At 38.3% G+C, this 13,532-nt stretch overlaps 1 protein-coding gene across 1 annotated transcript in view; it reads right to left on the reverse strand.

Annotated features, from left to right (window-relative positions):
* cerk (ceramide kinase) overlaps nt 1–13,532 on the reverse strand; it is a 48,865-nt gene that overhangs the window by 22,565 nt on the left and 12,768 nt on the right. Inside the window, exons 2-7 of the mRNA XM_082167427.1 lie at nt 8,384–8,512; nt 8,119–8,241; nt 6,547–6,672; nt 5,740–5,806; nt 3,085–3,230; nt 2–76 (exon numbers count right to left, since the gene is read on the reverse strand). Of these exons, the coding sequence (XP_082023553.1) occupies nt 2–76; nt 3,085–3,230; nt 5,740–5,806; nt 6,547–6,672; nt 8,119–8,241; nt 8,384–8,512 (666 nt within the window). The remainder of the gene's footprint in view (nt 1; nt 77–3,084; nt 3,231–5,739; nt 5,807–6,546; nt 6,673–8,118; nt 8,242–8,383; nt 8,513–13,532) is intronic.

Below are 13,532 nucleotides of genomic sequence, written 5' to 3' on the forward strand. Positions count from 1 at the left end.
CCCACAACAATGTGAAGTGCTGAGGTGACAGGGTCATTTGAGCCAGCTGTGGCGTAGCATACACAGTCAGTCGAACCTGTTTCAAAAAACACATTTCATGGGTCAGGGGTTCAGAAATGGCCTAAATCTATCCTCTCATAATTCACTCTGAAGGTTAACGTATGAAAATCACACTTTCTTTTTCAATTTCAGAGGCATACGGGGGCAGCCGCAATCTAACCTTCAATTGTGAACGCTAACCAAACATCACAAGCCAATGGAGGTTTTGCTCCATTCAGCCCTTGTGAGAATAAAGTTTTGCGATCTTGAAATGATTGTAGCTGAAGCATTGCAGGGCACTGTTATATAGAGAGATGAGATTTCAGATGAGTTCAGCCCTCTTTCTATCTCTTATATGCCGCTCTGTTAATCTAATTCCTCTTCCTCAAATTGCTTATATATAAGCATGAGGCTGAAGGTTTAAAAACACACCCACTGCAAATGTGCCGGACTAATTCATTCACATTTCCACTGTTGTTTTCACAAAGGGGACAAAAATCAAATAAACACTGTTTTTGGATCAATATATCATGATAAAACCATACTGTGGTGGCGGTACCATTACACAGTGATAGTATTAGATACCATGGTACTTTGATATATTACATAGTACTGAACAATTGCCATATTCATATACCATGCTATTTATATTGTACTTTAAAGAATATTGTTGTACTACCAAAAAATAAACAAAAGAAAGTAAAAGAAAAGAAAATAAGTTGTAGAATTTAAATTAAACGTTTGATTTTTAATTAATAATTTTATTACAATTAAATCAAGAAAATGTCCATGGTATTATATGTATTAAGTGTTATAAAAACACGGTAAAACCTTGGTATTATAATGTTACATATTCAAAAATAAATTAACATTAAATGCTCATGTAATTGGAATTAAATAATAAAAATAAACAAATGATCAATGTAATCATTTAATAACATTTTTAAAAAGATACTAAATTATTTAAACAATCAAATCAATAAAATGTCACATGGAATTACATGTATTCAATTATATTAAACATTATAAAAACTTGGTATTACCAAGTTTTTATATATATATATATATATATTTTTTTTTTATATATATATATATATATATATATATAAATAACTCAACACGTCAAAAACGACATTAGTAAATGTAAAAAACAAAAAATCCCATAGTTACAACTTGGTACATGGTAAAATCATGGTACACATAAAAAAGAAATGGGGTATTTCCATGCTAGATGGCCAAAAAACTTTATTAACATGATAAATGATGATGCTTTCATCTATTAGACATTGAAGTCAAAGGTGTGTCTCAAATTCCCCTGTTGTTCAGATCAGTTGTCACCAGTGCAAGATAAAGGACCAAGAGATGTTCTTGGAAACTGTCACTTGTCCTTGCGTGTCTGGACAACGCGAGATAAGGCCATAAATAGACAGAATTACACACGCTGATAACGTGACTGATAACAACATGGACTCTTAAGGGTTTGACATTGTCAGGTTTATATGGCAAACAGTAATATCAGAAAACACGATTCGATAGGCCACAGTCATTAAGATATCAATTGCTGTCAGAGCTTTTGTAAAGGCGTCTACTTCTTGTGCTCGTTGAGCTGGTCATTTATTAATTATGTCTGGGGTCAGTGAGATTTTTGGGGGAAAGTGTGTATATAGTCAACATTTCTGATCCACATAGGATACATGAAGTGCTGTCTTAGGGCCCGTTTACTTCTGGTCATAGCTATCTGATCTTGAAAAGACCAGGTGTAAATGCTCTCTGAAACGCATTCGAGAGGGATTTAAATCTGATGGCTCAAACCACTTCAGGAGTAGGTTTGAGACGCATCCCAGGCGAAACTGGACAAGTTTAAAAGCATCTGGTTGTTGAAGCCACATATGTAAAGTTTCCTCATTCCAAAATGGTTAAAACATTAAGGGTCTGAGAGTGTGTCCTGAGTATCTCTTCAGCAAGCTGATGCGAAAACTGTGTAAAAAGGTCCTTAGGGTGTCAATCAGGACACATTAAAACTAGGGATATACCGATAACTGATAATTCTTTATATTTGAAAGCTGAAAAATCTAAATCCAAATTTTGATATAATTTTTGAGAGCCTGATTACAAAAAACAAAAGACTCATCATGTCCCAATCACACAACTATAAAGATGTTCTCAATATAATTTTATGTCGATTATATGACAGACTTGCGCTGCACATGTTGCACTTACAGTAACTCTATTTTCATTTTTGAAGTGATTCCAATCATATTTCAAGCAATTCAAAACCATCATGGCGAACAGTGCGCATTCTGAAGAGTCACAGCTGAAGGAAATAATCCGTTATTTATTGGCTTTAAAATATTGGCCAAATGTTCTTTGCAGGCCGATAAAAATAACAATAAAAATGAACATATATCGGACGACCGATATATTGTGAATCCCTAATTAAAATGTGAGAACTAGAGGGAAGATATTTACATAGTCCCACGCTTAAAAAACTAGTGCACACAGAATGCAACGACATGTTTTGTGTGAATGGCTCACTAGAATTTATCTAAAAATGGCTTTGTATCAGGAGTGCACCTATGGTGTGGAAACATGCTCTCTAGGCAGCTCACTAGGTTTCGAAAGAGAGCTATAATCTCCCGCCGTTCTCCTCCAGTATGCAGCTGTGCCCATGAGCAGGTGTAAAACTTACAATGACTTGGAAATATCTCAAAACAAAATGTAATGGAACCGTGAGCAACAGATATTTCCAGGAACACTGCCAAAGAAGTGATGTGCATGAAAAAGCAATGAAATTCATGCTGAAAAACTGTCCTGGCTGCACACAGACTCTGAGATTTGTGACTGTAGACAGGTGATTCCCAGTCCTGGAGCATCACCAATAGTGCACATTTTGGATGCCTCTTTAATATAGCGCACCAGATTAAACTCATCAGCTTGTTAAAAGAGAGCTCATGAATTGAATTGGGTGTCGAATAAGGGACAGATACAAAATGTGTTGGGTACGTGCTCCAGTACCAGGATTGTGAAACTCTGCTGTAGACTAACCTGAAGGAATGATGCCGATGCGAAGTCCACATGGAACAAGGGTGTCCTCCATGGAGTTCTCGTCTACACCTGCATCTCGCTGCATACGGGAGACGAGGCCATGCATAATTTCGCTGAACATGCCATCTCCTCCTACACACACAACACTGCAGAGAAAAACACTGATTTGTTTAAAACAACAGTATCTGTATTGAAAGATAGGGTGCATATGGGGCTTTCGCACCGGGTAGTTCTAGGAACTAGCCACCAGGATGGTTCCCCGAGAACTAATGATTCCCTTAGGAACATTTTCTGGTTGCAATCGCCCCGCCAGTAGGAACTCTGAAGTGACGTGAGCCGCGCTTGTTGTTGTGACCTATATTTTTACAGCGCTAAGAACGCATTCTCAGTGTTCATTAGTTTTCGATCTGTCTAACAGTCCTTTCAAATAAATTATTAGAAAGAACTGTTATACACAGAAAGTAGACAGTAGATGAAAAGGTATTAGCGTATGCTGTGTGGTTCATGTCCAGTGTTGCTAGCTGAGCAGAAATACATAATCATGTTTCTCTTGGTCCCATCAAAGTTGCATTGGATTTTTTTGGAAGAGGTTCATCTATCACTGTTTTCCATGTTCGTAGAGTTAGTTTATGGAGTAAATATAATCTGTGGGTTTACACAGCGATTTAAAAATGGCAGGTGCCAGTGTTACGCGTGCGTTCGGCCAAACAGCGTACACTAACGTCACTAGTAGTTCCTATAGTGCTGGTTTAGACCCTACTCTGAAGTAGGAGCTAAATTAGTTCCTCCAAAAGGAGTTCCTAGAACAAAAATCGTTCCTAGTTCCTGCGGTGCGAACGCGCCAAACTCCAGGTACTTCAGCCAATAGTTCCAGGAACTATGAAAAGGTTCCTTCAGTGCGAAAGCCCCTCCTGTTGGCAAATGAATTAAATCTGGCCATATTACAAAAATTGGGAAATGCTCTGCAAAAACAAAACGTAAAAACTTTCATTTGTGTGACTAAAAGTTGAGTCAAAGAAGGAGTGCTGGTCTTGATCAGATTACCAACAAAAGTAACAACAAAGTACTGGAAGAGCTGATGTAGTTAGTCTAGCCCCTCTCTTTGTAGCCTTATGTGACATTACAATTCAAAGATTTAAGTGTGTACAAGGTAAGGAAGCACAGACGTTAAACAAATAACCATAGCTAGTTAGCTAAAGGAAACATTTCAGAAAATGTTAACAGCATTTCAGAGGAAGTGCGTCACCAAACAACTAGCAATGAAAGTCTAGACAAGTGTTGCCACCTCGCGTCACCTGCATCTGGGTCAGAAATTTGTGTTTCAACCACAAAGACTACAGCCAACGTCCAACTAGCATGTTCTAACTAGCACTAGCACACCTGAGTGAGAGGAAATAACTATATACCATACTATAACTATATACCAGTAGGTGTCAGTAGTCTATATTTATCATAAAAAGAGGTAAACTGAAACTAGAACTCTTCATTCCATACGGCCATGTTGTTATGAAAATATTGCTCAGGTAAGAGTTCAACATGCTCTATCGGCCAAAAAGCAGCCAATTGAGTCCGACTAGTGCCAACATCGCAAAAACTGGGCTGACAAACGCACAACAATGGCCTGACTTTGACCGATCGTCAGCTTTGTGTGTCACAGCCTTAAGCAGTAGAAATAGTGGTAAGATGGAATTCTTGTTGCTTGTGATAACAACAGATGTGGTACCTGTATGTAATGCATGCATAAACATACCTGTATGCATAAATGTATTTTATGATTTTACAGCATTTTAACAGCTTTTCTGTTTGAAGGTGGATTGTCACTAAACTGTTGTTCACGGAAATGCATGCTAAAAAGGAGTGTTGTCAAAAGTACCGATTTCGGTATCAAGTCGGTAAAAAAAAAATAATCACGCTTTTAGCGCTGTTGAGTGGAATTGTAAACACCTCTGATTGGCCATTGTGCTCACGCGCTCATCAAATATGTCTGTGATTAGCTACCATGATCAACGCATCGGAGCGTTTGAGAGCACATAGAAGTGTCTGAAAGTTTTTTTTTTTAAACGTGTGCGGGAGCTTTTGAAAGCACAAGCAGGCGTCTATCAGAGGACCGGTCCGCCAATAGACGCCTGCTTTCAAACTCTCCCGTCTGTATCTATGTAAGCACTCAGTAAAGAGCGTCACTGATGTATATTTACAACAAGTTTTTGAAGCGCTGATCATTGTAGCCAATCACAGACATATTTGATGAGCGGAGTGAACACAATGGCCAATCAGAGGTGTTTACGATTCCGCTCAACAGCGCTCAAAGCATCACATTTTTTTAATTTCAGTACCGACTTGCTACCGAAGTCGGTACTTTTGACAGCACTGCTAAAAAGTACAGGAAAAAGATACATCCGCAACAGTCAGAGTTGTTTTCTGAATCTAGCCTCTGGCCCAGGTTTGAAGCAGCATCCATGTTGTCATCACCAAAAGCCACTTTACTTTAAATTGTCATTTCCCAAGCTGCCCGCCGTCATCTGCCGCAGTGCCAGACCGATGTGCATTGATGTGCAAATGTTAATCTGAGCTTTGCTGCAGAGGACGCTTTCCTCGCTGGGCAAATTAAGAGTCGCCGCACAGCGACCACGATCTCCCAGCAGGATGCCCACTCACCCATCATACTTCTTCAGATCAGCCTCTGTCTTCAAGTGGTCCCTGGCATGATTTGCACGCTCTGTAACTATAGAAACAAAAGGGAAAAGCCATTGTTAACAGGGCGATGACAGCGAGGCTGAGCAAAAGGGGGGGGGGGGGCATCATTATGTTCATCTGGCAGTTAAATAGCATTTTTTTGCTGGCTTGATGGAGACCATCAATCAGCTGCATCAAATGATAAAGCTGAAGTCATGGTGAAAAACAATCCCTGGTACATTTCATTACCGGTTCTTTACCATCAGCACTGATGTAAAACCGTAACTCGGAGGGATGTGTTGAAAATGAATGGGTCCTAGGACAGAGCCCTGTGGATCACGTTGATGATATATGCCAAAGGTGATGTATGGAGCTTATTAAACCGTCGGCAGAACATCTTGTTTGGCTCCTCTAATGATTTGGTTTGAATGGTATTTGTCCAGCCAGACATGTACTTTACCATTTACAAAATGTTCTCATGGCTGTAAAAAGAAAGACCCTCAAGCAACTGCTGAGTAAGCCTGTAAGCCTCAGCTCTAACAGCCAATATTCACACCAACCCAGGGTCTTCCTCTCTTTCAAACTTAATAAATAATGGATGTCTTCCTATGTTTATCGACTATCACAGTTTGCATTATGTCCAGCTCGGGTGATAGATGGCGCTGTAAATAAAATCATATTCCTGGGACGGGTTGGCAGGTAGGGCCATTTGCCAACGGAGATCTATTGCGAAGCATAAAAGCTCATTTTTTATTTAAATGTTAATGCAGGCAGCTGACAGGCACTCACCAATCACGTCGGTGGAAATGGTAGCCCGGGAAAAGATGGGGGCCACTTTGTGGTCGTAAATCTGCTTCCCGCGTTGTTTTCCTCCGTAGGGGTTGATGTACACCAGCAACCTCTTTGGTCGATTGGCTGTGGAATTAGAGGCGGGCAGAGCATTAAAAGTGAGTTGTTTGACAACGGTCTTTCTAGGTTGTCAAAACTACTTCATTAAGTTGCTTTTGACAAACTTCATCTGACTCGACAATACAGAGAAGACCAAAACTGCACTTGTACATAGTACTACATTCAAAACACTTCTAAATGTTACTTAGGTTTTATTTTTTAAATAACTATTCTGGGTTATTTTAAATGTACAATTATTATCCCAGTCTAGGATTTAGGCACAACTCAATGCAAATTAAACTACACTAAAAGCAATTCAGCAAATCAGAACATAATTGATTTTTAATACACAGGTGGACTACGATTTTTGGACTGAGCTACAGTGCACAGAACAGCTTCAATTGAAACAGAGCAACTAACAAAAATGCCAGCCATCTTGAAAGGAAGAGAGTTATCATCATGTTATGTCAACAAGCAATTAGGGTCCATAATATATAATACTAATTATATACAGTACCAGATGTGTGGCAATAACTCACTCTATAAAAAAATAAAATAAAAAAGTGTTTATGGTCAATTTACACATAATGGACACTAAGCAATGAACACTTAACCCTCTAGTGCTAGACTGAAAAATGTTATGTTTTTTTTTTTTTAGATTTTTTCTTCTTATTTGGAATGGTACAAAACGTGGTAAAAGTTTTGGCACTTGCTATATGAAAAAAAAAAAGAAGAAATCATGGACATGATTCGAAAAGGTTAAATGGTCCTGTAAAAAAATAGTCACCCTTGTGATCCTCGTGGTCAAAAATGACCACATTGGAAATGAACGGGAGACACATTTTATCTAGTGAAAACTTTTGGTATTGCAGCCAAACAAAATCAAAGCTCTCTTTTTTTTTTTTTATATTAAGCTCAAATTTGGAACACAACTTGTTTAGGTTTTCTTGCAGATTTAGAGTAAATGTGAATTTGAAAATATATATTTCATATAAAAAAGTAAAATAGTATTTTTGTGCATTTTTCTAAACAATACACGTACAATTCTGTAACTTTTTTTAAGTTCACTTCTTTAAACTTTTTTTCACTTCTGCAATAATCTGCCAAGTGTCGTCTTTGAAAAGAGATCAAACTTAAGTCTGTGCTCTAAAAGCATTCAAGAGTTACGACAGTTTAAGTTGGAAATTACATTTTCAGGTCTATGCTCAAAAAGTGAATAAATAAATACAGCGTAAAAATAATTTAGTATACAAAAATCACCTAAAAATACACTAAAATAAAAAACATTATCAAACTTAAATATAGTACATTCATTTCATTGACAAAAAATAAATAAACAAATAGGTCATCGACATGCGAAGAGCACGTGAGCAGTTGGTGTGAAAATCACCAACCTATAACAATAACTTATTTTGTTTGCTATAGTTTATTTTGTAATAGAAAATGACCCAAAAATTAGTAGTAAGGACGCACTCAACAATCCAAGCTGCTCCCTAATAGTTTGGACCCAGAGCAGACACAGGGATTGATCAGAGCAATGGAAAGTCACGTTGCTGCACCGCCAGCAGTGCTGCCTTGTCCTCTCTATGTAGAACACTGCAGAGAAACACAAAGGTAAAAGGTGACCTGTATGGTCAAACTTGTTCTGATAATACAATCACAGCATAGTAGATCAAACTTAATCTATGTATTCCCCTGTTATCATGGGCCAGATGACAGTCTGATTAGGCTGGTGTACCTGTGAAAGCGTGCTGGCAGTCCACTGGGCTCTGAGGAACCTTCTGCCATTTCCCAGTGTCTTTACAGGGAGAGTCATCTTCCTTTTCCTGAACCGCTATAATCTCACACACGGGAACACAGTGACTACCTGCGAATAGAAGATCATTGGGTCACATTCACATAACATGAAAGACAAACACGCATAACAAAACCTGCTACAAAACCTAAAAAAAAGGGAACCTCTTAAGTGACAGCTTTAGAAGACTTTGGAAGCAACTTGCAATTCATAAGACAAAGAGCTCGACTGTGAGGCTAGCGTTGTTTTCAATTAGCTTTTATTTTTATATTTTCAGTCATTATTTTAATTTTAGTTATTAACTTTGTTGTGTGCTTTTATTTTTTACTAGTTTTTTAGATTAAATATTTTTTATTGTTATTTCAGTTTAGTTTTAGTAATTTAGTACTTCAACTTAATTATTTTAGTTTTAATTTCAGTTTTTAAGTTTGATTCCAACATTAACATGCTGCTAAGCTAAAGACAAGAACATTTTATAAATAAATAGGAAACAAATACAACACTAACAAATATTGGGTGAAAGCCCATTTTAATTAAGTATCCGAAGTGTGAATATTTGAACTGACAATGAATTGATTGGATTCATGAAGCATTGCTTTGACATTTAAATTATTTTAAATGGAATTTAAATTATCGAGTCAACAAACATTGAACAGATTGTATATGAGACTGTACATTATTTAGCAGTTATTGTTGACTTGGCATCTATCAATGGATATTAGTCAGAGTAAATGCTTACAATACAGCTTCTTACAATACAAGCATATTTCATTTTTGGCAATGAAAACTAGGCTGGGTTTTTAAAAACAAATTGGTGACTACAAACTGTCATTTGATTTGTTTTAGAATTTGAGAGATTATTATCCAACATATGCAATTTACAATTGAAAAGCCATATTTCAAAATCAATGCAGATTTTTTTAAACATGAATTTGTACACATTTTTTAACCGTTTATGATGCCTTTCAGCAATTTATTATAAGCTAATTTCTCTCAAATCATCTGCTGTGTTTGAAAATATTTTATCAATAATGCCTGAATTTTTTATATGATTGCAGAAAATGCTTTAGAGACTTCAGTTTGCAAAATGTGAGTTTTGAGATTTCTTGAAGTCGACTGCTTCATTTAGTTTGCTTTGCACTGAAACACTATGCAAATGTCAGTTTCCATCATCTCTGTGCTATGGAAAATATCTCTAAACAAAGAAGGTTTTTGCATTCTGACGGATTGTGCCCAAATGAGTCAATCTCGTGTTGTTACATAATGCAGGCGCTCCAGAAAACCCCAAAGAGAGGAAGTTAATGAGGTCTGACCTTATTCAAAAGATCAGAGAGTTATGTGGATTAGAATAAAGTGTTGCTTCAGAAACTTTACTTAATACCCAGATAAAGCTAGGGTAATGATTTATCTTCATTAAAACTTCATCACACATTTACATGAGACATAACAAGTGAATTTCATTTTTATACAGCCTAATGAAACCATTCATACGCCCAGATGTAGCCGTAAACTTAGCATCATTACACGGAAACAACAACCTGATAAAAGATTCATGATATTTGCATTAGAGGGTTATTGTATAATGCATGAATACTTCATGAGGGGAAAAAAGCTGAAATGTGAGGTGCTGCAAAAGAGTTATAGAGTTCATAAGGGACACTAGATGCTTGTTGCATGCATTCTTGGCTTTCTGCCCATGTTTTAGCATCCACTGACCAGATATCTAAAAAATAAAATAAATGGCACACAGGGTTTGAAATTCTTCAAGATAAATGTCTGGTCACATTAGCCAAATCTTATAAATATATATCTATCTGTGTGTGTGTGTCTGTATGTATGTATCTATGTATGTATGTATGTATGTATGTATCTATGTATGTATGTATCTATGTATCTATGTATGTATGTATCTATGTATGTATCTATGTATGTATGTATCTATGTATGTATGTATGTATGTATGTATGTATCTATGTATGTATGTATGTATCTATGTATGTATGTATCTATCTATCTATCTATCTATCTATCTATCTATCTATCTATCTATCTATCTATCTATCTATCTATCTATCTATCTATCTATCTATCTATCCACTCTTTATGTTAACTTTGTTTGCCGGGTTCAATTACAGTACTGAATACTTGATGAAAGCAGTCAACCGCTAGCCTGGAAATCCAGACCTAAATCTGAAAGATTAATGGCCTGGCATCGACTAATGAAAATTGCCCAGCTTGAGGCATTTGGAAATCTCACTGCACGCAATTGGATAACACTAAAACCAATCACAACAAGCCCCATACGCTTAGCTAGCAGCGGAGCTAACTGGTAGATTAGACTCTTGCCGACTCTTGGTCGGCAAAACAGCAAAAATGTCCTTCTTGCAAAGGAGGGATTCGAGCGCCGTCTTCTGTTCCTCTTTTAGATAAAAAGCCAAGTCTAACTCGTTCATTGTAGCGGCCAAAACCGTTTCAAACAACTGGTGTTCATCCATAGGCACAGTGGCGATTCTAGGGGGTGGCCTGGGGTGGCCGGTGCCACCCCTGAAAGCTCATTGGCCACCCCTGCGGCCACCCCAGATCTGATAGGTAGGTCAAGTTCGTCAACACAAGAAACGAGAAATGTTGTCAATCAGTGATGACAGCTGATCAACTGATTTAGGGCCAGTTTCACATTTTTAACTAACACAGGAACGGTCGTACTGAGACTGTGAGAGCTGATTTCTGCTCAGCGGACGTTTGGCCATGCAGGTCAGATGACCCATGAGATAAGAGCACGCGCGCTGCACGGTGCACCTGCTGCTGCTGGTCCGTGAAACAAGAGGACGTCACACAGTTGCAACAATACAACAACGATAAAAACGCTGGAATCAGTCGATTGAGAGGTATGGTCGGGACCCAACGCAACAGAGTGCGGCACGGGAATATAGATCTGATGGCCGAGTGCGGGCGCGGGCGGTAATGCACTCGTGTGTCGATTCGCGGGAGGGACTCCCGCAAAATAGAATGATCTATAAATTGAACAAATAAAAACAAATAAATTGTCATTCATCTGTTGCACAAAAGCAACAAGAACAACTAAAACAAAATAGAAACTATTTACAGGCCAGAGTCTCTATTTATAACATGTTTGCAGTGTTGAACAATGTAACCAATCACAGACATATGTGTTGATTTCTTGAACGCAATGGCCAATCAGATGCATTTAAGATAGAATCCCCTCACCGCTCAAAATGGACTTTTTGTTCAGTGCTGAATTCTGCATACTGGCAAATCATCTATTATATCAAACAAAGTGTAGATAATATGAAAGATTAATTATGCTGCCAGTTTCATTGATAATAACAGAGATTTGTGAGATGGCGATGAACTGAGATGTCAGCTTTTTAGGAATTATTAAGTGAGAAATCCGTCCCGCGCAGGTCTCTAATGTAGACTTTAAAAACAAACCACTAACATTATATTTACATTAACAGTAGCCTAGGCTGCAATCTAGTGTATGTAAACCTTTTTGCAGATAAACACAAATGCATTTTCGGACAAGTTAATGGCCAAGTTAATTGAGTAAATAATATCCCCCACTATGGCAATTAATAACAGACTATAGTAAACACATTTCCTAAATAGGCCTGTGACTATATCTTACATTTTATGAAATAGTACCATTATTTAAAAATAAAGTTTGCACTTTGTTACTATTATTAAAATCCTCTATTTCCTCTAATCTAGATCCAACTCCTCCCACCTTACATATAAGAGTTTAAAGGTTTACATAACATTACTTTATAGTATATATGGCCACCCCACTCTAGTTTTGTGTCCCATCTTGGCCACCCCAGTAAAAATGTCCTGGATACGCCACTGCATAGGCATCTTGCAATGTTTACTTTGACGTCACATCGCTGTCGTCATCTGTTTAACTCGCCTCTGGCCCGCCTATATCAGATAACCCGATGTGATTGGTGCAGCTCGGATACAAGGGCATATTTAATGAGCATCATTACTTGACGCCACAGTTACCCCTTTTCCACCAACAAGAACCGGGTGCTGGTTCAGAGCTAGAGCTATTGCCAGTTCGGAGTTGGTTCGACTGACGAACCGGTTTGCGTTTCCACCGGCCAGAGAGCCACAACAGAGCTATATCTTACGTCACTGCATACGTATCATGTTGCCCAGCAACGCGCGTGCGGCAGCGCCAAACACAAACACACCAGACTTGTTCGAGATGCATCGGCTTCTCGCAGATCGATCAGCACATGAAATCAAAGCACTGCGAAAGCGATCAAAAAGCACAAGGAGTCGTATGATCTCCAAACACTCCCGCAGCTCTGATCGGTCCACGCTGCTCCGATGCATCTCGAACAAGACATCAACAATAATAGACGTTGCGTGACTATGGATGCTCATGGGTTTGCGAAAATAAATCGGCATTCAAACACGGCGAATCCAACGCGTTCGTGCAGCTCGCCGTAACTTACATAGACGGATATTATAATCGAGCTGCTATTAGCTCGACTAGCTGCTATTTAAAAATGGCGGTCACAAGTTTCTCTTCAGTCTTGTTGGCCACGGTAACCCCGCCCCCAGCCTCTGACGCAAGCGGTTCTTTCTTGGCTCCGTTCTAGACCCTGCAATGATTTGGTGCTACTTAAGAACCAGTTTTACTGGTTCGGAGCTGGTGCTTTGGCGGTGGAAAAACAAAGAACCGACTTGAAACTAGGCTCTGGCTCCGAACCAGCACCAGCTCTGCCTTGGTGGAAAAGGGGTAAGTAACTCGCTGAGCAAATTCAACTTGTGCTCTCGCGAGAACTCTGGATTTCCAGGGTAGTCAACCGCATCATTTGGTTAAACATTGAGAAAATGGAATGAGTATAAAATGTGTCATTTTGTAACAAAAACAACTTATATTGTCTTGATCTGATCATTTAAAATATATATTCAGCTCATTTCATTCATTTCCATTACAACTCTCCCAAAAACACCCTGTGTTTAATTATATAAAAACCAAGCAGACACTCATTTTGTTCTCATTTCCACGTTAACTAGTGAATTGTGTTAAAAAGAGGCAGTATACTTGAAGGGGATGGAGGAA

Source organism: Leuciscus leuciscus, assembly GCF_965113295.1.
Source record: "Leuciscus leuciscus genome assembly, chromosome: 4".
NCBI lineage: Eukaryota > Metazoa > Chordata > Actinopteri > Cypriniformes > Leuciscidae > Leuciscus > Leuciscus leuciscus.